Here is a 25,949-nt window from a genome sequence, read left to right as displayed (position 1 = left end):
TGATTAACGTCTTTCAGTGCCTTACAAAGGACCAGGAAAAGTTCATGATCTGACCCCTACCTTCCTCCTCAGCTTCTCCCAGAGTCCTCTGAACGCAGCAGACACAGTAACCACTGTGCAGATTCTCAAGGTCCCGAGCTCTTCTAACTAGAACATTCCTACCTTGTATTTCAAAACTCATCCTGAGAATCACCTTCCCCAAGAGGCTTACACACCTCTAACCTCGCCTCAGGTTGTATACCTGCCCCTCCTTTGGGGTACTAAAGCACATTGTGCATATCTCAATAATAGAACATACCTCAGGATTTTATGTTGATTTAATGGCTTCCTCTGCTTAGACTGTGAGCCCATTGAGGGCACAGACCACGTGGCCCTGGCACGTTATATATTGCGAGCACATATCAAACTTCCCAAACAGACCAGTTTCAACTAATATACAAATTGGATCTTCAATGAACACTACAAATTGGATCAAATACAGGACTAGAACTGTTCTCCACTGTTCTCCAAGATGCAGCTGGAGGGTAGACCTCTGCCCTTTGGCTTTTCACCATAGAAAATACATTTCTAAGCATCCTTTTCTACCAAAATTCAAAGAATTACAGTTCCTTATCTAAAGTTCTATGCCATTTTCTAGCAGAGTTCAGACTCTAGTGTTAAGAATTCAGTGAGCAATGTGTAAGACATAATTACCCTTTTAGTGAGCAGGTGAGGCAATTCCTCTTCTGTAATGCACTCTTCTGGAATCTTGAGCATGATGAAGAATGTTTTGTTTGATGATATCTCAAATATTTCATTTTCATCTTCATCAATATAAGTTACTAAAAAGTGGAGGGGATGAAAATTTTAAAAAGAGAAGTAAATACATGACTAAAATAATAAACACTGATTCTGTTGCCTGCTATACTTAAACATAACAATGAATACTCATCAAGGATAAAGCTAAACACCAGAAATGCTTTCTCTGAAGAATAAAAAACAGGAGCTTGCTTCTGTTACGATAAAAGGTTGTTTTGTTTTATGCCCAAAGAGACCATCAAATACAGACTGGAGGAAGAGCTAGCGGAAAGAAGTGGAAAGAATGTAAACTTCATTAGGTTCAGAGATGTAGGCTGGTGCTGGGAGATGGAGCGGGTGCTGGGGCACAGGAAGTCATAGCAACCAACTTCATTGAACCCTCATCCAGTGCTGTGTTATCAAAGATCAAGAAGAAGTGATATCAGGCACAAGAATGGAGGAGACACTAGAAAATGAGCGTGTGAGCCCAAGTCTTAAAGTCTTCCCAGCAGACAGTGCCCATGAAGTCATCGCTCTAGCTTGGGTCCCACAGGAGAGGAATGTTGACGCACTCTATTTGCAGAAGCGAAGCCAAACTGAGCCCCGGGGCCAACAGGAGTTAAGTTTCTGGGACAATGAGCTCTGTGTTGCCTGTGTCCTAATGAAGGCTAGCTAATTGATTTTTAAGTAGAGCCGAAGGGGGGAAAAAAACACACAAAATCAGGAGCCAGAAGTTGGCACTCAGGTAGTCATTACACTATGCACGGAATCCATGCCAGCCTCACCAGCTGGCCCCACACAAGGGACCACCACTCTGCCCTGAGAAAGGCGTGGGTGGGAAGAACCAGGTGCTCGTAAATGCTCCCCTCAAACCCCATGCTTCAAACATAACAAAATGAGTCTCTTTTACTGGACTTGGAAAAGCTGTCGTGGAAGAAGTTCAGTGTTTATGAGAGAGCAGGTAAGAAGCAAGAATCCTGGAACTTGCTCCCTGATGGAACTAAACAATGTGATGCCTCAGGAGCAAGGGATGTGAAGAGTTAACACAGCAGGCCTGAGGTGGCTCACCCTGCCAAGGAATGCTCAGAGTTGGCTCCTGGCTGGTGTCTGGGAACTAAGATTTGGGGAAGGTTCCTACATCCTGGCTAAGAGAGGCCCACTGTGCCTCAAATGTTTGTATGAACAATGTGGCTAACATCTCTTTTCTTTCTGGAATCTGCAGATTTTGCACATGCATGCTAGACTGCCTATGTGATCAACTCTTAGTGAAAACTCTGGGCACTGAATGTCTAACGAGACCCAAGCAGTCTAAGTAGACCACACTTCACATGCATACATAACCTATTGCTCTAAGTAAGCAGGTCCCGTGCAACACAACTGGGGGAGAAATCTTTTGGGCTTGCACCTAGCTTCCTCTAGAGTTCACTGTAATAAATCTTTTTAATTCAAGGTACCATGTTGCTATACTAAATCATAGTCATTAGTTCAACTATATGCTGAGTCCTGTGAAATCCTAAAAAAAAAAAAAAAAAAAAAAAAAAAAAAAATCACTGAATCCAGGAATGAATTTTGGCAACTCCAAACAGAATTATCCCCGCATCTTCATTTGTTATAAACCATGTTTTATTTTACTTGACAATAAAAGCTGGGCCCTCGTAATGGAAAATTTGCAAATAACAGGAAATTTTTGTAAAAAGGCAAAAAAAAAAAAAAGACTGATTATCTAATCCCCGCATTTTCTATTGTATATTTGAGGTTTTAATGACTAGGTCATTTACATCCTGCTTTTTGTTGTGTGTGCTATGGTTGCTCATTTGTCTTGGTTCTTCTGTTGTTGCTAACATAGGCAAAGTCATTCCCCATGTGCATGAAAGTCCTTGCAAAGACTATTTTAATGGCTTCATAATGCTCAGAATAGGGTCATGCACTTTCTTATATATGACATTTGATGTTTTCAGCTTTCACTGTTATAAATACTTCCTCATGCAGTAGACAGCTTTGTACCTACCACATAGATTTCTGTAGCAGACATCAGTGCCTCAGAAAGGAACTAGGTGACACTGGAGGATAGATCAGAGATTCTAATAACTGCCAAACTCAAGGGCATGAAAAAGAGAAGCCAAGTTCAAAAAGAGGGCTCCAATATTAGCTCTTAGGACATATACTTAACTTATAGCACCTAAATAATGAATCTGCATCAGGACCTGGCTAAACAGTTGTGTTTCTCAAAATTCAAATACTAACAACAACAACAGACTTACCCAGTCAGTAGAGTTTTTAATGTCACTAATGAGACTTAAGCTGGACAGTACTGTCCATGTAGAGAAAATAGGCTTAAAAAATTCATAAAAACATACACAAGTATGTGGGAGAAGCATGGCAGCTCTTCAGTGGGAATACAAAACATGAAGCTGGAGTGGAGGCCTTAAATATCCGATGACATCAGGGAGTAATAGAGGGTTGTTAGAAGTCTCCCATGAAGAAAGTAGAGACTAGCATTTGCAGGAGGTTAATTGTGGTGGTCACTGGTGGGATGAAATGGAACTGGGAGAGACTGGAAGCAGAGAGGCCAATAGGCACTGATTTTGACTGAGAGTGGTGGGAAAAGGCAGGAAAGCAGGAAGTCAGAAAGGAGGGAGAAAAGCAAGGAAGGAGTTGGCTTTACAGGTGGTCAGACTCTATCTGAACCTCAGCCCTATTATTTACTAGTCAAATGAACAATTCACTTAAATCTCTGAAGCTGTTTTCTCAACAAAATATCACCTACATTGCAGATGATGGTAAAGATGAGAACTAATGCAAATAAAATATCCAGCAGAGTGCTTTGCAGGATGCGGGACAATTGCTAACATGATACTATCAAGGAATGATAGATAAGATTTGGTCAATACCTAGACATGTAGCAGAAGATATGAAAAAATGGTTCCAAGATATCCAGCCTAGATACCTGGAAGAAAAATAGCTACTGTATTAAGAATTAAGTGCAAACTCTCTGCTATACATTTTATAGATATTACCTCATGTAATCTTCACATCAATCCAACAGATTAAATATTATTTTTTTAATTTTTTTATTCTAATTTGTTATATGACAGCAGAATGCATTACAATTTATATTACACATATAGAGCACAATTTTTCATATCTCTCGTTGTATACAAAATATTCACACCAATTCTTGTCTTCATACATGTACTTTGGATGTTAATGTCATCACATTCCACCATCATTTCTAACCCCCTGCCCCCTCCCTTCCTCTCCCACTCCTTTGCCTTATCTAGAGTTCATCTAATCTTATCATGCTCCCCCTCCCTATCCCACTATGAATCAGCCTCCTTTTATCAGAGAAAACATTTGGCATTTGGTTTTTTGGGATTGGCTAACTTCATTTAGCATTATCTTCTCCAACACTACCCATTTTACCTGAAAATGTCATGATTCTGTTCTCTTTTATTGATGAGTAATATTCATTGTGTATATATACCACAAGAAAAATAGCTACTATATTAAGCATTAAGTGCAAACACTCTGCTATACATTTTATAGATATTACCTCATGTAATCCTCACATCAATCCAATGAGTTAAATATTATTATTTTTGTTTTTAAATGAATACTTTGAGGCTTACAGAAAATGCATATTTTGTTCAGGTCAATGAGCTAGAATGTCTTAGGGTATAGGTAGATCTATAGACTCAGGTTGAATGATCTCTTGGCCTAAAGTTACACGCCTTGGTGGGAGCAGAGTGTTTCCTTCAGAAACCTGGTCTCCTGATTCACCTTACAACTAACAGGCAGTGAACTGGGGAGGAGCACATGCTCTGGTCTGAATGTTTATGTCCCCTCAAAAATTAAATGTTGAAACCTAATCACCAACGTGATCATCACAAGTGGGCTTAGTACCCCTATAAATGATGCCCCAGAGCACTGTCCCATCCCTTCTACCAGGAGGTACACAGCTGGAAGGTGCCACCTAAAAAGTGGGCTCTCACCAGACACCATATCTATCCACTAACACCTTCACTTTAGATGACTCCTCACCCTCCAGAACTGTGAGCCATAAACTCCTATTGTTTACAAGTTCATGGTATTTTATTATAGCACCGGACACTGACTGAGAAAGGAACAAAACTAGTAGTTTCATATGGATAATGATTGAGATGATGGTAGTTACATCAAGGTAGAGATCTCTAGTAAAAATATCTCAGAAACTGAAGAAAATTGTGCAAATGTACACCTAGGAGTTTCCTCCTAAAGAGGAGATAGGTGATGCCCTGGGATTTCCAAGAGAAAGAATAAAAAGTATGAAAATCAAAAACAGTTGAAGATAAACCTCATGGACCCATTAGGCAGAGAGACCAAAAGCAAAAATAGCCTAAAAAACAAATACCAAATGTCTTCTTTGATATAATGAGAGCAACTATGAACAGAGCAGGGAGGAAGAGTAGGAAGAAAAGATTAACATTAAACAGAGACATGAGATGGGAGGGAAAGGGAGAGATGAGGAAAATTGCACGGAAATGAAGGGAGACCCTCATTGCTATACAAAATTACATATAAGAGGTTGTGAGGGGAATGGGAAAATAAACAAGGAGAGAAATGAATTACAGTAGATGGGGTAGAGAGAGAAGATGGGAGGGGAGGGGAGGGGGGATAGTAGGGGATAGGAAAGGTAGAAAAAAAAAACTTATCCAGAGCATGGTGTGCACACATGTGCCATGCATGTGATGTTTTTTCCTGTATATGCATACCTACAATAAAGTTTAACTTATAAATTAGTTATTTATTAACAATAATAACTCAATAAAAGAAATTAATAACAAATCAAAAAAAAAAATAGCAAAAAAGAACTAAAGTCCAGGTGTTCTGTAGATTCGGAGGAATACAATGTAGTTGCCAGAACTGAAGGCTTCAGCCAGGACAGAAGACAATGAAAAGGTTGGATTTTGTATTCAGACAACTGCTAGTGACCTTGGGAAGAACAATTTGGTACCAACGGATAGAATCTCTTTCTAGAAGTTCGCCAGTGCAAGAAGAGAGAAAAAAAAAAAAAAAAAAAAATATATATATATATATATATATATATATATATATATATATATATATATATATATATTTAAACCCAGTAGTAAGAAGCCTGTAGAAGATTGCTTTGAAGGAGAGATAAAGAGTAGAAAGGAACCTGACAAGGTGGAAATATCTGCAGGTCTTTGGGAGAGAAGCCAGGCGTATTCTGTGAAGATAACAGGCAAAGAATTCGGTTTTGATAAGGTGAAAAAAAAACAGAGATTTGAAGAAAAGACAGATGAAAAAGCAAAGAAATGTCAAGGTCGTGGGTCTACAGAGATGCTATCATGTTCCGCCCCAAAGGACATTTGCATCTCAGAGCTTGCTAAAGCTGTCTGCCTAGGATTTCCTCATGAGTCACCAGACTCCAGGGGGAACTGCCCTGTGAAGACAGTCAGTCAACAGGCCAGGACCACCTGATAGCAAAATATACAGCTCTTATTCTCAACTGAAAGGTAAAATGAATCCATTCAACACAGAGTCACTTAGAAAGTCCCTGCTTACAACTCGGTACCACAGCATTTCTTCCCATGGAAGGGCCTATAAATTAAGAGATCTAAAGGATCAGATAGGAATCTGTCATGCTGGGAGGGATTACCTGAAGGCTCCAAGAGTGCTGTAAATTGTTATCCTATTTTTAAACATCCATCTAAGTTTTGTATTAGTAAAAAGTTGCTCAGGGTCTCTCTCTGCCTAAAGAAAGGAGAACTCTCCACCCCCCAGCCCCCACCACTTGAGGATGCTTAACTGGTTCTCCAAATTATCCAGAAACAAAATTACTTTGAGAGAAAGAGGAAGGCTTTAAAAAAAAAAAAAAAAAACTTTACCCTTGACACGAAGAAATTTTAATACCTGGTGGGAGAAGGAGAGAGTCCATTAATATTTTTTCCCTACCATGCTGGTCTAAAACAGGCCTCCACACTTAACAGGATAACCTGGGCTCTGACCATAAAATTGGCTGTTTAAAAAAATGTCAGCATCAGCTCAGTATGGAGGAGCACTGGCCCCTTTTCCCCAGTGTGTACACAACAGGTACTCCATGCCTGAGTTAAGCCATGACCCTGAATCTGCCATCCCAATGGCGGGAGTGGGGAGCCCAGCCCAGTGTAAGCAATAGGGGTGCACAGTCTGTAGATGATCAGCAACAGTAATAAGACTGACTAGGTCTTATTGCTTACTTAATTTCTTAAGGTCACCTCCCCACTAGACACTCTGCCCTATGTACCCCACTGTCCCCTCCCCAACTAGTTACCCTTCTGTTCTGGGGTGCATTTAATGCCGTATTCTGTGTCAGCACAGTTATCACCAGCTCTGCCTGCCAGTCTGTTGGGGGATTACAGAGCCTAGAGACAGGAGATTAAGGGGTTTGGAGGAGGAAAAGCAGGAGGCCAGTGGCAAATAGAGTTGCAGAGGAATCTCAGTCTCTTAATGAATCCAGACAACCAGAGGCACAACCCTCTACCTTCCCAACACTGACCCTTTCCCAGACAACATATTCCTCCCAGTACCGGGGAATTCTGCAAGTATTTGATTCATATCCATGGATTGGCAATTAGACAGCAGCTGAGTATTGCAGATTATCATCCCAGAACTCCCAGAGAGCTGCTTTTTAGGGGAGGCTGGGACTATCACAGAGGGGAGCCTCTGTTCCACCACTTTTTAACCTATTGCATCTATCCTCTCCCCACTAAAATTTCTTCCCTGAATTTTGACTGAGTGGCAAAGTGACCTCAATATAATCTTGAAATCCTAAAAGTAGGTTACAAGACTATTTTTTAAAAAATGATCTCAAATTATTTTTTAAATGCAAGAAAGCAAAAGACTTCAAGAAAATATAACAAAATATTACTAATATGAATGGGTTTTATGGGTAACTGAAAAGGTTTATTGTTTATTATTGTTGCTGTTGTTAATTCAAAGCCTTTTAGATATGATTTTTTTTTAGTCTGCCATGACTCTCTCTGCAGGCCTGAACACCTGAAGGTTGAGATGGCAAGTAAAACTCTCACAGCATTGACATATGTTAAAAGACAAATTTACAATCAAGCTAAAAAGAAAGTTCGCATTACAAGTGTTCAAACATTCTTCTCTGAATACTATCCTATGATCTTTCATGTCTCCAGAAAAATTGAGGGAAATGTAATATCTATCTTTGCAGATTATTCTTTACGAGTTGAAGAGATCAGACAATTTTAAGAATAGAAGACACATTTTTGGATGTTATGTTTTAGAATCCTAAATATTAAATCACCAAGATCTGCCTTGTTTTAGGACACAGATGCTACTGGATAAAATTAGTAAACTTCCAAGGTTGCACCAACTAGTTGGGATAGGACAGGGCTGAGTACTCAACCTCAGTTTCAACATCCACACGTGGGAGCCCACGTGAAGAGAGAAGGCCAAAGATTACACCCAGACTATGGTCCTCAGCATGACAGAGGAGATTTGGCACCTCTTATTAACTCTTCCAACTTAAAGCCAGCTCAAGGCCTCGAAGAATCATCCATCCCACCTAAAGAATGCCTTAGATATCTTAAGTAGACAAGGTGCCTGCCTGAGAAACTCAGATGCGGGGAGTTGGCTGATGTCATCAAAATTTTATTATTCCTTCAGGGACTATGAAACCTTGGGCAGAAGATTCAGGGGACAACAGGAGGTTGAATGGCAAATGTACCTCCTGAGGAGAATTCCTAACAAGCCCCTGGGAAGAGACTCAGGAGCTCTCTCTCCATTTTTGCTCTCATTCCATAGTTTGACTCCACCCAAATGCTGGCAGAGGCCAGATCCCACAAAGGTAGATTCCAGGTCTAGATGTGCACCTCAGAACTGTTACCCTATGTATAAAAAAACCAAAACTATTGTCTTCTTTCCTATTTTGAAAAAGAATTAATTGCCCATTGGACATATTTATGCATCATAAAAATTTTAATAATATCATTAACCATAATAATTTGGTAATGCCCTCACAGGCTTTAAAATGGTATAGAAGACTATATCGTGAACCATTTAAAAAACATGATGCTAACAGAAAATTTCTAATGACTTGCCAAAATTATCTTAATATACTATTAAAATTCTAAAGATACACCATGAACTTAAAAAATTTGATCTTAAATTATTTTAAAAATGCAAGTAATAAAAAGACTAGAAGAAAATATAACAAACTATTATTAATATGAATGGGTTTTATCAGTAACTGAACACGTATTATTTTTTAATTCAAAATAAATAATAAAATAAGAAAAAATATGTAAAGCATATCATTCACAAGATATAATTTCTTTTATACACGCATAAGACAAATATAAAGTTATTTCTAAAATAAGTTAAAATGACAGCTCATAGACATAGATCCATAGTTCTTTTAAAACTCAAATTCATTACTCAATATATTATCATTCTAAAAATATATCAAATATACCCAGTGAACTTGATAATCATTTTTATTGGACACATTATAAGAACAAAAAGAACTTTCAAACAAGCAAATACTGAGATGCAAAAACATGTAAATTAGTGTAAGTTAAAAACATAAGAAATGTCTTCAAGATCTAATGGTCAGAATTCAAAGCAAAATACTGCTCTCCATACTCCTTCTGGAGTTTATAAAACAAACCAACAAAATATAATAAAAAACAAAAGCATGCATATCTTCCACCAACTCAATCCAAACCAATTTTCAACACATGTCTTAAGTAGTGAAATAGCAATGAATACAGTTTCCATTTCAGATTAGGTCACAAGAATTAAGCAAAAATGTGTCAACTTAGTCACGTTGAAATCCTCTTACCTCCACTAAGACATAAACCAATGATGATCACTATAATGAGACCCAGGAAGATGGAGGTGATGACCATCCACAGTTTACACTTGCCGACCAACTTCTTATTGCAGGAGCTCCAGGGACTTTCCTTCTTGGCCTAGAAAGCAAAGTGAGACTGTGAGGCAGTCATCTGATTTCAAACAAATATTCTCCAATACCTGTTAGGGTCAGCAACACAGAAATGAAGGCAGCAGGATCCTGACCTCAGGACCTGCACTCTACTGAATCAAGTTTATGAAAAGATATATAGGAGGCAGAATGGAACCTCACAAAGAAGTTAGCAAGAAAATACTCTGGGGGCTCTGAGACACGGAGGATAGGCAGGATTTTGAAAGGTGAATTTTTTTTTTACAGTTTTTTAAAATATATTTTTAGTTGATCCATAATAATTATAAATATTGATGGGGTTCAATGAGATAGTTCAGAACCTGTGTACAATATGTAATGATCAAATCAGAGTAAATGACGTATTCATCATATCAAACATTTATCACTTCTTTGGGTGGGTATGTTGGGAATACTAAAAATTCTCTCTGCTAACTATTTTGAAATATACAATAAATTGTTATCAACTGTAGTTACCCTACTGCGTCATACAAAACATTAGAAAGTTATTCCTCTGGTCTAACTGCATTCCTCCTGCACCTGATAACCACCCTCTCTCCCCTGCACCTTTCTCAAGCTCCAATCATTATTCTACTCTCTATTTCTATGAAATCATTTTTAAGCTTCCACATATAAGTAAGAATGTGCAATATTTGTCTGTGTGAAAGATGGACTTTTGAAGGCATTCCAAAGGCAAGGAAGAGCAACCATGGTGTTGATTCGTAATGGAACTGGCCAACATATTCCAAGGTTTGGGATTAAATTAGAGATAGTGAAGGGCTGGAGGCTACGCCAGAGGATTTGATTGCTGCCAGAACAAATTGTATTTGATTTGGTATGCACTGGTGACCTGTTGAAGGTTTTGGAACTCAGAGCTGAGTTGAAAATTAAGAGGAAAATCATGTATCATTGAATTGGATACACCAAGAAAAAACTAAAAGGTTACTACTGTAGTCCAGATGCTACACAAAAAAATAAATAAATAAAAATTTAAAGAATTAAAAAAAAAAAAAAGGTCTGTGAAGGAAAATAAGGATCAGACAGAAAAGGTACAGAGGAAATAATCTGCAACGTGTAAGGCAGAATGTAGGGTCAGAGAAAATAATCACAGCTGCTTTGGTTTACTGAGCACCTGTGTCATTTCACTTAATCCTAACAACCCTTCAAGGTATGCATTGCCCTGTTTCAAACATGCAGTTCAAGGAGATTAGGCAAGATTAATCCCTGGGGAGTGTCATAGCAACACTCTGGCACCCTCCCCTTTGTGTGCAGCCTCCTAGCATGGCTGAGTGGAGCTTCAGATCATGAGCATGCCCGGCTGCCCTAGAGGGGCCCATCTGCCCCTCTACCTGCCCCTAAATGGTTCTGAGTCTTCTGCTTCCCACTGCACCATTAGGGAATTTCTACATGGAAACTATGGGAAATGATAGAATATAGACAGGATAAAATGTGTTTCTGCATTTCACACACTTGGATTTCAATCTGAGGAACACCACTTACAGGCAGGGGGCGGATACTTTGAGCAAGCCCAGGAAACCTGCAGGCCCCGATGTCCTCCACCTTAAAATACAGACGCTTCTCCATTGATGATGAGGATACACCCCACCAAACCTATCATAAATTGAAAACACTGTAAAAAACACATCTAATACATCTAACCTAGCTGAGTACCACAGGACTCTGTAAGTATGAGTTATTCATCATCATGATTGTGATCGTGTGGCTGACAGAGAGCTGCCGCTGCCCAACTTCACAACAGAGTATGATACTTGCATATCATACCAAGAAAAGATCAAAAGTCTAGTTCATGTTCCCACCACCAACATATAGGATTCCTTTTTCTCCACATTTTTTTCAGCATTTGCTATTCCTTATTTTAATAGTGATCATTCTGACAGGCATGAGGTGGAATCTCAATGCAGTTTTGATTTGTAATTTCCCAGTGCCTGAAGATGTTGCAATATATTTTCATGTATTTACTGGCTTCTTGTATTTCTTTTGAGAAGTGTCTATTAAGATCATTTGCCCACTTTTTGAAATCGGATTACTTGTTCTTTGGATGTTAAATTATTTTAATTCTTTATATATTTTGGATATTAATCTTCTGTCAGATGATTAGCTGACAAAGATTTTCTCCTATTCCAGAGGTTGTCTCTCCATTCTGTTGATAGTGTCTGTGTGGAAGCTTTTTATTTGATGTCATCCCATTTGTTAATTTTTGCTTTTCATTTCCTGAATTATTGAAGTTCTATTCAGGAAACTCCTGCCTGTGCCTAGATCTTGTTTTCCCTTCGTAGTTTCAATGTTTCAGGTCTTACATTAGTTCTTCAGTCCATTTTGAGTTGATTTCTACACAGAGTAAGAGAGAGACCATTATGGAAAACAGTATGCAAGTTCCTCAAAAAATTAAAACTAGAACCATATGATTCAGCTAAACCTACTCCTGGGTATACACCCAAAGGAAATGAAGTCAACATACAAAAGAGACACCTGCATATGTATCTTTATTGTGGCAATATTCACAATAGTAAGTTACAGTATAAACCTAGGTGCTCAGCAACAGATGAGTAGATAAAGATAATATGGTTCATGCAAACAATGGAATATTATTCAGCCATAAAAAGGAATGAAATCATATCCCTTTTTGAGAAAATTGATGGAACTGGAGGTCATCACATTAAGCAAAACAATCCAGACCCAGAAAGACAAGTATCTCATGTTTTCCATCAATATGGAAACTATAACAAAGAAAAACCAAACAAAAAAACAATGATCTGAAAATAAGAAAGTAGAAAAGGGACTATTAGGGAAGGGTAAGGAGATGGGGTAGTGGGAGTGGGAGTGGGGAGGTCCAGAGAAGGTAATAGGGAGGGTGGATATTATTAAAGCACAACGTATACACATATGAAAATGTCACCATGAAACCCATTGATTTGTACAATTAACATGAGTTACTATTTATAATATTTTTTAAAAAGGTCAAAAGTCTAAATATAAAACCCAGTTTCCACTGAAAAATCCTAAGTGTAATGTTAAGTCAGATAATATTTTGTATGTAAATACAAAATTTAGCTCACAAATCTGAAAACTAGAGATAAAATACACAAAACATATGCTAGACCAATATTAAGCTTTTATTTATGATTTGGATCTGGAATGTTCCCCAAAGTCTCATGTGCTGAAGGCTTAGTCTGCAATGCAGCAGTGTTCAGAGGTGGGGCTTTTAGGAAGCAATTAAATCCGGAGGGCTCTGACCTCATCAGTGGATTAACCCATGGATAGCTGAATGGACTTCTGAGAGCTGGTATTAACTACAGGCCGATGGGCCGCAGTTAGAGAAAGTAGGTCACTGGGGGCATGCCCCTAGGGACTAAATTTTCTTTCTCTCTGTCTCTCCTTCCTGCTGCCTTCCACCATGATGTTTCTGCCTTGCAGCAAGTTGATCAAGAACTAAAACCTCTAAAACCATGAGCCAAAATAAATCTTTCCTCCCTGAGTTGTTCTTGTCAGGTATTTTGGTCACAGCCACAGTACTCAACCAAGGGGAGCAATCCCCTCTCAGAGTGCCCACCTGTTCTACAAAGCAGCAGCAGGCACTCCGGGAGGCTTATGCCTGAACTGACACTTGTTTATATTCACTCTTATCCTTATTTTGATGATGGCCATCAGAAAGGAAACCGTTGGTCCTCATTAGGAAGGACTACATATCAAACGTCCTTACTGACAGGTCTCCCAGACTGGCTGCACATTAGAATCACATGGGGAAGATTTTCACTGACACATACCCAGGCACCAAGCAGACTGGACTGTCATTTTAAACCTTCCATAGTGAGACCCCCCCACCCCTGGTCTGAAACTTCCTACCCACTATTAGGAACACTTCCCAGAACATGTGCTGTTCCCATACCTCATCTGATGCTGCCGCTGATTGTGCTGTGTGGTTTCATGTTCAAATGCAAGCCGGATGCCCTTATCTTCCTAGGTAAACCACATAGAGGGAGGGGCAGTTCTTGAACTTCCCCATTCTTATGTTCCACAGTGTACCTCCTACAGGTAACAGGCACTTAATGTGTGCAAAAAAATTTAAGGATGTACTTTGAGAAATTCTAGAAGAAGGGCCAAATGGCAGACTCCTAAGCACTGGTTCTTGAACCCAGTGTGTCCTAGGAGGATGAGGATAATGAAGGCCCTGGGAATCTGGACAGAGGAATAGCTCTTTAGCTAAGTGTTTGTGGAGTCCAGGGTTAGGGCCACCTCTCACCCTGACTCAAGTCTGAAGAATTTCTCCAAAGCCATCAAAGAAAGGGCTCAAAAAGGCACACGGGGCCAAGAAGTCCTGGTATAAGGAATCCTTGACCTCTCGGGACAGAAACATATCTTCCTAGTTACAGAGCTCCAGAATTGTCCCAAGCTGTGTTTTTTTGTTTTTTTTTTTTTAAACAAGAGGCAACCAGGCCATAAAGATTAGCACAACAGGAAATGACCTCGAATGAGCTAAAAATGAGTGCTGATCATTCTTGACACCCACATTTGCCTTCACTGTGCTGTTCCTTAGAGGTCATAAATTGGGACTCTGGCAGTTTAAAAGACCAAATACTCTGCTTTCTTGGAGGAACTTAGCTAAAAATTACACAGCCCTCCTCTGTAGGAAACTCCTATTACTGCCCAGCCCAAAGCTGCCTTCCTACAGCCTAGCACTCTTCCTTGTCCTCTCCACAGCCCTGATAGGGGGACCACTGATGGCTCTCCCCTGCATGAGTGATCTTCACAAGCTTGAAGTCATTAAAAAACAATGGTGTATCAGCCACTTCCAACCAAACAATAGAGTGCAGTGCTTCTTGACTGTTTGCACATTAGAATCGACCCAGGGATCAACATCTGTTAGAAGTGCCCCTGGAAGTGTGCAGAAGAACGTGTGATACAGTAGGTACCATCCTACATATGCTCAGTCTCTGCCCTGAAAACGGGATCCCAAGGTCATGCTGCCTCCTTCTCTGGCTTTTCATTCTCTCCTCACCAAATTCTAGGTCATGAGAGGTCACAGGCAGATTCTCCACAGGTGCCTTCCCGAGATGCTTACAAATGACACCTTGCATTCTATTTGCATTATATGGCTCCAAAATTTGGGCATCTTTCCTCTGAACACTCTCCCAGATATTCACATCCCTCTTCCTGTAAAAGTCTAAATATGTGGCACTGGATTCTGGAGAACGGCAGGACTACCTATCTCTTTGATCCAAAAAGCTCTTCTTTTTTGCTCAAGCAGAAGCAGATACATAAATCAGGGAAATTTTTCTTAGTACATAGGAAAATTGTGCTTATTTGGGTGGGGAGTTACTGGGGATTGAACTCAGGGGCACTCAGCCACTGAGCCACATCCCCAGCCCTATTTTGTATTCTATTTAGAGACAGGGTCTCACTGAGTTGCTTAGCACCTTGCTTTTGCTGAGACTGGCTTTGAACTCATGATCCTTCTGTCTCAGCCTCCAGAGTCACTGGGATTACAGTGTAGACACCATACCTGGTAGAAAATTGTACTTTTAATCTTTATTGTGACATTTAATCTACTTTTTTTTAATCTGAACACAAAAGAGTCATTTGATTCTTGTCCTTCAATGAACAGATTATAGTAATGGGACTGTCAGTTAACCCAAGTAAGTAAGACTTGCTTGCCTCAAGACTATCAATGTACTGGCTTATTATTATTCTAATGATGCTACCTCACTAATAATGTCCGTGACTTCTCAGTCAGAACTCCTCTAGTGAGCTATGCAAGAAAACTAGTGTCACTCTGTCACCTACAATCTATTTTTCACTTTTGTCCCAATGATACTGACATGTTTATAGAGACAAGAGACAAAGTGAAGTTCAATGGCTAATATTCCTTTTCCCCAAGCACCAGACTAAGAGAAAGTTCTTTATACTACCTCTGTATAGTCCCCTAGCCCTGCTCTTCCAAGTAGAAAGATACCCATGATATAGAATGTCATCCTCCCAGGGATTCCTGAACTGTTCTTTACTCCCAAATCCACTCACCCATCCACCTGCAATTCCCTCATCTATCAGACATACCACTCAGCTCCTCATATTTTACTTAAATTACTTAATTATGAGGGATCTAACTTATAGAAATGAGTAACACTATAATTTATAATTTTGGCAACTATAATTGAGTATAAATCATGTTATATTTATACATTTAAATTCTGGATAAATAAATGTGATAGAAACAACACATATCTGACACCTCAAAAACCTCAGAAATGTCAGAAACACCACTGAGTGAGCCTGAGTATTTTGGTAACTTCTCTGAATCTCCATTTCTTCACTCAGTTCCTTTATCTGTCAAATCAAAATACTGACACATGCTTCTTAAGTTTTGTTGTGATAATCAAATACATTCATGTCACAAGTATTTTGTACATAAGAGTTGTAGAACATATGCTTAATGAAAATACATGGATTTCAGCTACAGCTCAAAACTGGAAATCTTAATACAGAATGTAAACGCCTACACACAAAATCTTAAGTGTGTGAACTTTTCACTGTGCTAGCCAACATTTAATGACCCCACATGAATTGACTTTTCTAGTTGAAATACACTTCAATTTATTTTATTCTATAGAACCTGATTAACTAAAACACTCTAGTTTTTTTTTTTCTGTCCTTTCTAAAGTTTTAGCTGTTTAAGTATTTCTAGAATGCCTTCCAAGTTCCCATATAACACTTCACCTGCACTCCATTCTGTTGGTCAATGTGGTGTTCCTATTTGGTGACCTACAAAGCTAAATTACAAGGAGGTCTAGGATATCTGTATATACCTGACTAACAAGGAAGCCATTAAAACATGAAAAGGCAATCTCTACAAGGTGGGTGCTAAATAATTTGTAAGTGCTGATGGCCTACATGGATCGGGCAGGTTCTACTCCTCAGTGGTTGTTCACAGACACACCAGGTTTCCAGAAGCATGGATGCATTATATTACCATCATTTGACAGTCCTGCTATATATCTTCTATTGGTGAAGTTGCCACCAGAGCAATCTCAAACCATGAAATCTTTGGGGTGAGCTGGGTCTAACCAACATAAGACAAGTATTCCCAATTCCCTGCCCTCAAGGATTCATATACCAAGTCCACCCTTGTGGCCACTTAGGCTAAAATTAAGCCATCTTTTCCAAACTTCATTCTTTTGTGGTCCCATTTCATTTAAATACAAGCTACTAACTTCCTCTCCAGGGTACCTATAAAAGCAGTCATTCAGTACACGGAACTTTCAGGAATCAGTGCGGCACAAAAGCAATGCTTTCAACTTCTGAATTTCCTGTGTATCCCTAAACTCAACAGTTGGGTAGCCTCAGGGGTGGAGGTGGAGGAGTGGAGCCTAGTAAGTTCAGTTTTAAGCTATATATGGGGAATTCCCTGAATGCTGTAAACCACAAGCCAATCTCAGGGGTTAATCAGAAGATTCAGAATTCAGACTGATGCTTTAGGAGTACTTGATGTGAATGAATAATGTTCCCACTACTACTAAGGTTGAATCACCAGGAGATTAAAAGAGGCAAAACCAAATGAGGCTAGTCTAGTCCTTTGGGACAAGAACTTTGAAATTATTTCCCTATAACTAAAATTATTTCATCCCCACCCTATCTCCAGGCCAGCCCCAGCCCTTCTTGCTCTTGCTGCTTTGCCCCTTCCCCCTCCCCCTTATCTGTCTTCCTGTGGAATCAAAAGGCCGGCTGAGCTGGGAGAAAATACACAGTGTGTGGGGGATGGTAAACCTGGATGGGAATGTGAGGAGATTTGGGAGGGAGAGGGGGAAATGGTGAGATGGGAGCCCTGGAAGGAGTTAGGAGGGAGACGGAAGAGAATCTGGGGAAAAAAAAAAAAAAAAACACCTATAACTCATTCTCCCTAATTGAAAAAAGAAGGGGTAAAAACTAAATTAAAACTTGCATAACTTTTTAAAACCACCTATATCTCTGGAAATTCTCTCCTTGAAGAGAGAATTCGTAAAGTGTCATCTGGGTCGCAAAGGCCCGCGGAGTTTGAAGGGTCACAGGTGTCAGAGGGGCATAAGGGTCGCGGAGCAGGCGGCGCGCACCGACCAAAAGCCATTGGTGCCGTGGCGCCCCATTCAGAATATTCCAGTGCGCGTGACTCTGGTTCCTCGTCGGGGACGCCCGGAGAGCTCTCTGGAACCCTGACACTGGGCGGTTGCCAGGCTACTCTCCCGCGATCACGCCGCCGGCGCGTTAAGGGGACCTCACCTGGTCTGGGCTGGTGTCGTCGGCCGAAGCAGCCAGGACCTGGAGGGTTCCATTGAGAGGCGTCTGCTCGTCCCGCTGCTCCTGGAGCACCGAGAGCTCCAGGTCTTCTTCTGAGGATGAGGGCTTGGCCCCTTCCATGGGCCGGCTGAGAAGAGCTGAGCGGCTCCGCTGGGAGGCCAGACAGACACACCTGCGGGTGCAGAGTCCGCGGTGGCCTCCCGGGTTCACACTCCACCCAGCAGGCGGGGAGCGCCCGCCAGACCTCAGGCAGCGGGAGGGCAGGGAAGGGGAGGGAAGGGGAGGGAAGGGGAGGGAAGGGGAGGGGCGAGGCCGGAGAGTGGCTGCACTGGGACCTCGGGAGGCTTTCCTCGCTCCTGCAGGGCAGAGCAGCTCTGGGACTGTGCCCTGCTGTGGGCTCCTGAGCAGAGGAGGGCAGTTTTTCTGGTTTGTTCAGGGCGCTGTCTGCTGCACCTTTCCCTGTTGGTGCATACTCGTTTTAGAGCCAATGATTAGGAACCGATGGACTGGCAGCGCAGTTGGGCGAAAAAAGTTTGTCTTCTTCCCCTAGGAGTGGCCGTTGCTGGGGCTTACACCAGCCCTGGCTGCCTAGCAAAAGTTCATTCATTGAATTAAGAAACAACTATTGAAGCACCTACGTGGTGCTAGGTTGAGAGCATAGGAAGATGAATAATACACACACTTCCTCCTACAAGTTCAGAGTCAGGCATAGAAACATTGTAGAAAGAGTGGTAGTGAGGACTACTGACTCCAAAACCAGTCGGCTGAGTTATTTCCAACTCAGAGGGCTCCCAACAAGGAGATCCCAGTGCCAGAGTGTCCTTATTTGGAAAGTGGCATATTAGTTCCTGCCAAAAGGAATGAATGAGTGAATATAAGTAAAACACTCAAAAAATTTCAGAATGGCGGCTGCACACAGCAAGCACTCAAAAATGTTGGAGATTATTCTTTATCTTTGATGTGGGAAGCCACAGACGCCGCCCCCCTCCCCAAGCCTGTGAAATAAGCAAATGCACATATGTACAAATGTATGCACAACCTCCTCCACACCCAAGGTATAGTGCAAGACTTCCAGCTGGAATTATGTTTGCTAAGCATTGGGTGTTTGTCCAAAGACCCCACCTCTCAACTTCTGTCAGACCCACTTCGCTTCCTCCTCCATGCTACCTCCACACAGGGAATCAGAAACCATCTATGTCAGAAGATATTTATTTGTGTTCAGAAGTCTGACACCCTTAATGCCTATGTTCAGACACTTTGCCTCAATGTCCTGTTTATAGTGGTCTGGCGCCTACTGCCAGAGCATCTGGACTTTGGACTCTACCTGCCTGCTGAAGTGGGGCCTGCTAGCTGCAGGGAATTCAGGCTAACCTGCTCTGACTTGGTTGTCTGCTTTAACAGGCAGATACTAAGGAAGCAGTCTGAATTTTTCATACAGGGTTTTGAATAGGCTTTTTAGAAGAAAAGTTGAGGAGAAAACTGAGGCACCCAGGGACTAGCCATAGCAGACAGTTGTTAGCACCCCTAGACTTAAAAAGACCTGGAGCTGATAAGAACTGGAGCCACTATAGGGGGTTCTGACAAGATCTGTAGTCACAAAAAGATGCAGACCTGACTAGAAGTACCAAGAGTTCTCAAACCCAAACCCCATCCTTTACGGAGGGCCCCAACAACTTTCCTCATGGTTCCCTTCATTGATTAGAGAAGTTCAGTGTCAGTGGAAGACTGCCTGATGTCAGATGGATTATACTATCTCCGAACCTGGTTTCTCCATCCATGCTTACTTCTACTCTCCTTCACACCCCAGAGCATCAGAAAGCAGCTGCTCCTGTCACAAGCCTCATCTCTTGATGCCTTTTAGCACTATGAAGCAAGGTTTACATATTCCCTAACGTAGACTCAGATGTATTTTCCAAATTTCATCTGCCTAACCCATATCCCTATGGGTTTGGGAGGAGTCTTTTGTTTTCTCTATTATTAACAACTTTTAAGTTTTTTGTTCTAATTAGTTATACATGACATTAGAATGCATTTTGACACATGACACATAAATGGAGTATAAATTCTCATTCTTCTGGTTGTACATAATGTAGAACCAGTTGTGTAATCATATATGCACATAGGTAATAGTGTCCAATTCATTATACTATCCTTCTTACCTCCATACCCCCTCCCCTCCTTTCACTACCCTTAGTCTAATCCAAAGTACCTCTGTTTTTCCTTAGCCTCTCATCCTGCCATTGTAGATTAATATCCACATATCAGAGAAAGCATTTGGCCTTTGGTTCTTTGGCATTGGCTTATTTTACTTAGCATGATATTCTCTAGCTCCATCCATTTACCTGCAAATGCCATTATTTTATTCTCTTTTAATGATGAGTAATACTCTATTGTGTACATATATCACAGTTTCTTTATCCATTCATTTATTGAAGGGCATCTAGGTAGGTTCTGCAGTTTAGCTATTGTGAATTGAGCTGCTATGAACATTGATGTGGCTGCATCACTGTAGTATGCTAATTTTAAGTCCTTTGGTTATAAACCAAGGAGTGGGATAGCTGGGTCAAATGGTGGTTCCATTCCCAGTTTCCCAAGGAATCTCCATACTGCTTTCTATATTGGCTACACCAATTTGCAGTCCCACCAGCAATGTATGAGTGTACCTTCTCCCCCCACCCACATCCTCGCCAACACTTATTGTTGTTTGTATCCTTAATAGCTGCCATTCTGACTGGAGTGAGACAAAATATTAAGAGTAGTTTTGATTTGCATTTCTCTAATTTCTAGAGATGTTGAACTGTATTTTTGATAGATTGTATATCTTCTTCTGAGAAGTGTCTGTTCAGTTCCTTGGCCCATTTATTGTGTTACTATTTTTTTAAAGAAGGTTTTTAGTTAGAATCCATCCCATTTATTGATTCTTGATTTTAATTCTTGAGTTATAGGAGTCTTATTAAGGAAGTCTAGGCCTAATCTGACATGATTGAGATTTGGGCCTACTTTTTCTTCTATTAGGCACAATGTCTCTGGTTGAATTCCTAGGTCCTTGATCTACTTTGAGTTGCATATGGATTTTCAGTTTTCCCAGCACCATTTGTTGAAGAGGCTATCTTTTCTCCAATATATATTTTTTGGCTCCTTTGTCTAATATCATGTAACTGTAATTATGTAGGTTTGTCTCTGTGTCCTCTATTCTGTACCATTGGTCTACAAGTCTATTTTGGTGCCAATACCATGCTGTTTTTGTTACTATAAGTATAGTATAGTTTAAGGTCTGGTGTAGTGATGCCACCTGCTTTACTCTTCTTGCTAAGAATTGCTTTAGCTATTCTGGATCTCTTATTTTTCCAGATGAATTTCATGACTGCTTTTGCTATTTCTATGAGGAATATCTTTGGGATTTTGATTAGCATTGCATTAAATCTGTATAGTTCAGCCAGGGTTTTTGAATAGGCTTTTTAGAGGGAAAAGTTAAGGGGAAAACTGAAGTACCCAGGGACAAACAATAGCAGAATATACCTTTGGGTATAAACCAAGGAGTGGGATAACTGGGTCAGATGTGGTTGATTCTATTCCAAATTTCTGAGGAATCTCCATACTACTTTCCATAGTTGTTGCACCAGTTTGCAAACCCCTGGCAATGTACGTGTGTACCTTTTCCTCACATACTCACCAACATTTATTGTTGCATTTATTCTGGAGTACAGGTTTTGAAGGCAAGCAAAACAAGGATCAAATTTACACTCCCACTATCTATGTGTTCTTGGGCAGGTTGTTTAGTATCTATCAGCATCTTTCCTTATTGTAAAATGATCCTTACGTAGTGGAGTTTAGAGGATTAAGTAAAATTATTAAAGTAAAGCATTTACTCCTGCACCTAAAAATAGCAGTCTTTATAAATTCTCTCTTACTTTTCATGACTTTAAGTACTTTTTAATTAATAATACCCACTAACAGCCAATCCTTAGCACCCAGCACTAACCCTTGATTCAATATATTTTCTTTCAATATTGATTTATCTTCCCGTCCTGGATATTTCCCTGGTCACCTAACACTTGCCGATACCTCCCAATATTACCTGAACTACTTAAGCTATTATTTGAAACCAGATCCTGTTTCTGGTAAATGCCAATTTCTTAATCTCAGACAACTGACCTACAATGCAGATGAGTGTTTCAACCTCTCCCTAAGGATTTTTTCCATCCTGCCAGCTTGACTCCAAACTAAACATTCAGAATGAGCTAGAAAGAAGATACAACTGGGTTTAGATTAAAGAATTCTTGGTGAAAGTTAAGCATTTGTGAATGAAGAACCAAGATTGTTTTTGCAATTTTTCCAGAATTTATTTCTATGGGGCAGATTTTTAAAATGTATTGTTACTTCACAAATATTTATCTTTAATATAGTTTGCAATTAATGTTGATTAAATTGCTTTAGGTATTCAAGTTTCAAATTTAAATGAAATTAAAAGTATAATTTTCAAGATTTGATAACCAATGTAAGATTTTCAGTTTTGGGGTTTTTTTTGTCATAGTACTCTGCCTTCTTTCTTTATCTCCTTTTGGAGGGAATAATTTCCCAGATAGTTAATACATATAACAAAAAATAAAGTAACATCAAAATAATAACATGAATGCTCCAAAGCATCTCATTTCTTTTAAATAGATCTATACCTCCTGCAAACACAATAGACCACACCCATATATTGAAGATAGCAAATAGTATTACTCTGAACATGGACAATTGGATCAATCACTCAGACCAATCAAGCCAAAGATAATTGAGAAATAAATGGCTGTTTTATGATGATTCATTTTATAATTTTCAAGGCACTGGAAAGGAGGGCTTTGGTACCTACATATTCTCCCCTATAATATGGCACAAAATGTTCCTGTCTTTGCTTATGGGGGACATTCCACTCTGCAAACAAAATCAGTCTTGAGTTCTGCCTCAGTCCACATCTTTGCAAGAATGAAGTGGATAGTGCCATATCTTTCAGGTTCTAATGACACCTATTTTGGCATGAACTGTTCAAGTAAATTAGGTTAGTGTTTATCAACCTTCCCACCAACACACACACACACACACATACACACACACACGGTGAGGAACACATACACTCACATTGAATCAGTAAGTGCCCATATTAGTAGTACATATCCCTGATTTGAAAAACTCCCCCTGATGAATCTGATAGATCATGCTGGCCCTCCTCCACACCCAGATCGAGATCACAGATTTAGACAAGTTTTGATTATTTTGTGAATAGCAATTCTGTACCTTAGAAATGATCATAAAGTAAAAAGTACAACTTGCCTTATATACAGGTAATAGCCATACCAGGCAAAATAAACCTACATTATGGGAAATGTAAGCCTAATTGCTATCTTTGCAGTGGATTCAATAGCTAAGTCCCCCACTGTGGATTCAGTGCACACTTGAGCCTAGGAATTGCACTTTCCCATAGCCAGTTTACTGAAGCCTTAGGGACCTATTCAGAAAGGTATCACCAAGATGCTTTATCCATAATCTCAGTAAAATAGTTCTTTGACAAATAAAAATATGTTGTGTGAGCTGGGAAATATTCATGTTTCAGAGAAATCATACTCATATTTCAGTCTTTTATCTGATTTGTGGATGACACATTTTGCTGTCTCTCCTTTAGCTGTTGCATTAAGATTTTCTGAGGTTCTCAAACTCCCTTTGATGATAGGATTGTTATTCCTCCTTTGAACTTGTCCCAGGATAAACAAATCATATCATTCTTCTTTTTTTCTGCTGTTTCACCTGTTTGGTGCTACTATTAACTATGGTCTCTATTAGTGGAAAGATTATTATGAGATAAAATATGGAACCCTCTAAATCAACATAAATCAAATTGAGAAGGTATTGAGAGAGTACTGTAGACTTAGGACTATACAAGGTATTATAAGGCTTTGAAAGTAAAAGAAAGTCTTGACCATTGAGTTTTATGAAATAACCACAAGCCAGATGATGATTCTTCTGAAAACTTCCACATGTACAACCAACATCCAAAAATCCCTTTTGCTTTTCACTATTGACCTACTTCCCACAATCTCTTTGAATTTCATATAAGTGCTTTCAACCCAACTACCACAATACTTTATTCCATCATTTTTGTAAAGTTTTCTAACCATCAGTTTTGTTTGTACACAACAATGCCATGTGCCATGGCTGGAATATGTCTGTTATTATATGGTTAGACAAAACTGAATTGGATAGCAATAATATAGGTACTTATTCTGTCAATAACAGCTTTGTTTATATTTATGTTTAAAAAGGATATATTTTTCTGTGCATTTAATTTCATGGGATTGCTAATGATCAAGTGTGGGGTTTTTTACAGGAATTCCTTATTTCAGCAAATCATGTTTACCTCGATACTTGTAAACATTTGTACTTGAACAGGAACATAAAATAAAGTATGGACAACTAGAGATCTCCCTCATTTCTTACTTTATTTTAGAGACTTGGTATGTGACAATACTTTAGGTTTCTCTCATCCTTGAATCAATGATGTCTTGATGCCTTAGGATGAATATTTTATATGCTTGGGGTAATTTTTATGGAACACATACTATATATCTGTCTTTCAATAAATATCAGATGTGTGCAATCTAACATTTTCAGTTGAAAAATTGCATGACATTTTATTGATAATTATTGCATTGTTTTAAAGAATATATCACATAAATCACAGGTAAAAATACAACTAGTACAATTATGAAAGAGAAGGGACATATTTATGAATCCAGGGAACAAAGTTCGACACTCTTGTATAAACTCCAGGAAAGTTTGCTCTTCCACATCCATGACCCCAGCTAACAATGCCAGTCAAAATCCATTTTCCATCACTTTGTCTTCGACAAGATAAAGGTCCACCGGAGTCTCCCTAAGTCAAAAATAATGTTAAGTATGAAGACATTTGTCTCATGATCATCAAGTTCATTGTTACTGTGTCTAATAGATTATGTTCAGAAGTCCCATTCTGATATGTTTTATTTGGCTGGTCACTATGCAGCCTAGGAACCATTAAGAAATAATGTGTAGTGCTCGCTTCAGGAGCACATACACTAAAATTGGAGTGACACAGAAAAGATTAGTATGGCCCCTGCACAAAGACAACAGGCAAATTAGTAAAGCATTCCATATTTTGGGCTAAGGAGCTGAACAGACATTTCTCAGAGGGAGATATACAATCAATCAACCAGTATATGAAAAAATGTTCAAAATCTCTAATAATGAGAGAAATGAAATAAAAACTACTCTAAGATTTTATCTTATACCAGTCAGAATGACAGTTATCAAGAATACAAGCAACAATAGGTGTTGGCGAGGATGTGGGGGAAAAGGCACACTCATACATTGCTGGTGGGACTGCAAGTTGGTGCAACCAATCTGGAAAGCAGTATGGATATTCTTTAGAAAACTTGGAATGGAACCACCATTTGACCCAGCTATCCCACTCCTTGGTATATACCCAGAGGACTTAAAATCAGCATACTACAGTGATGCAGCCACATCAATGTTTATAGCAGCTCAATTCACAGTAGCTGAACTGTGGAAACAACCTAGATGCCCTTCAATAGATGAATGGATAAAGAAACTGTGATTTTTATACACAATGGAATATTATTCAGCATTAAAAGAGAATAAAATTATGGCATTTCAGATAAATGGACGGAGTTGGAAAATATCATGCTAAGCAAAGTAAGCCAATCCCCAAAACCCAAAGGCTGAATGTTCTCTCTGATAAGTGGATGATGATGCATAATGGGGGAGGGGGAGGGAGAAAATGGAGGAACTGTGATTAGGCAAAAGGAAGGGAAGGGAAGGGAGGGAGCATAGGAGTATGAAAGGGAGTGGAATG

At 39.6% G+C, this 25,949-nt stretch overlaps 2 protein-coding genes across 2 annotated transcripts in view; both read right to left on the bottom strand.

Annotated features, from left to right (window-relative positions):
- Positions 1 to 18,178, bottom strand: part of LOC308653961 (TPA-induced transmembrane protein) — a gene marked incomplete at its 5' end in the record, with an annotated part of 33,515 nt that extends 15,337 nt beyond the window's left edge. Inside the window, 3 exons of the mRNA XM_081302731.1 lie at positions 694 to 821; positions 9,635 to 9,764; positions 18,041 to 18,178. Of these exons, the coding sequence (XP_081158857.1) occupies positions 694 to 821; positions 9,635 to 9,764; positions 18,041 to 18,178 (396 nt within the window). The remainder of the gene's footprint in view (positions 1 to 693; positions 822 to 9,634; positions 9,765 to 18,040) is intronic.
- Positions 18,179 to 24,800: 6,622 nt separating this feature from the next.
- Positions 24,801 to 25,949, bottom strand: part of TMPRSS7 (transmembrane serine protease 7) — a gene marked incomplete at both ends in the record, with an annotated part of 33,465 nt that continues 32,316 nt past the window's right edge. Inside the window, one exon of the mRNA XM_081301958.1 lies at positions 24,801 to 24,971. Within this exon, the coding sequence (XP_081158084.1) occupies positions 24,801 to 24,971 (171 nt within the window). The remainder of the gene's footprint in view (positions 24,972 to 25,949) is intronic.

The sequence above is a fragment of the Spermophilus citellus genome, assembly GCF_964194105.1.
Source record: "Spermophilus citellus genome assembly, chromosome: 7".
NCBI classification, from domain to species: Eukaryota; Metazoa; Chordata; class Mammalia; order Rodentia; family Sciuridae; genus Spermophilus; species Spermophilus citellus.
This window is presented reverse-complemented; position numbering and strand designations above follow the sequence as displayed.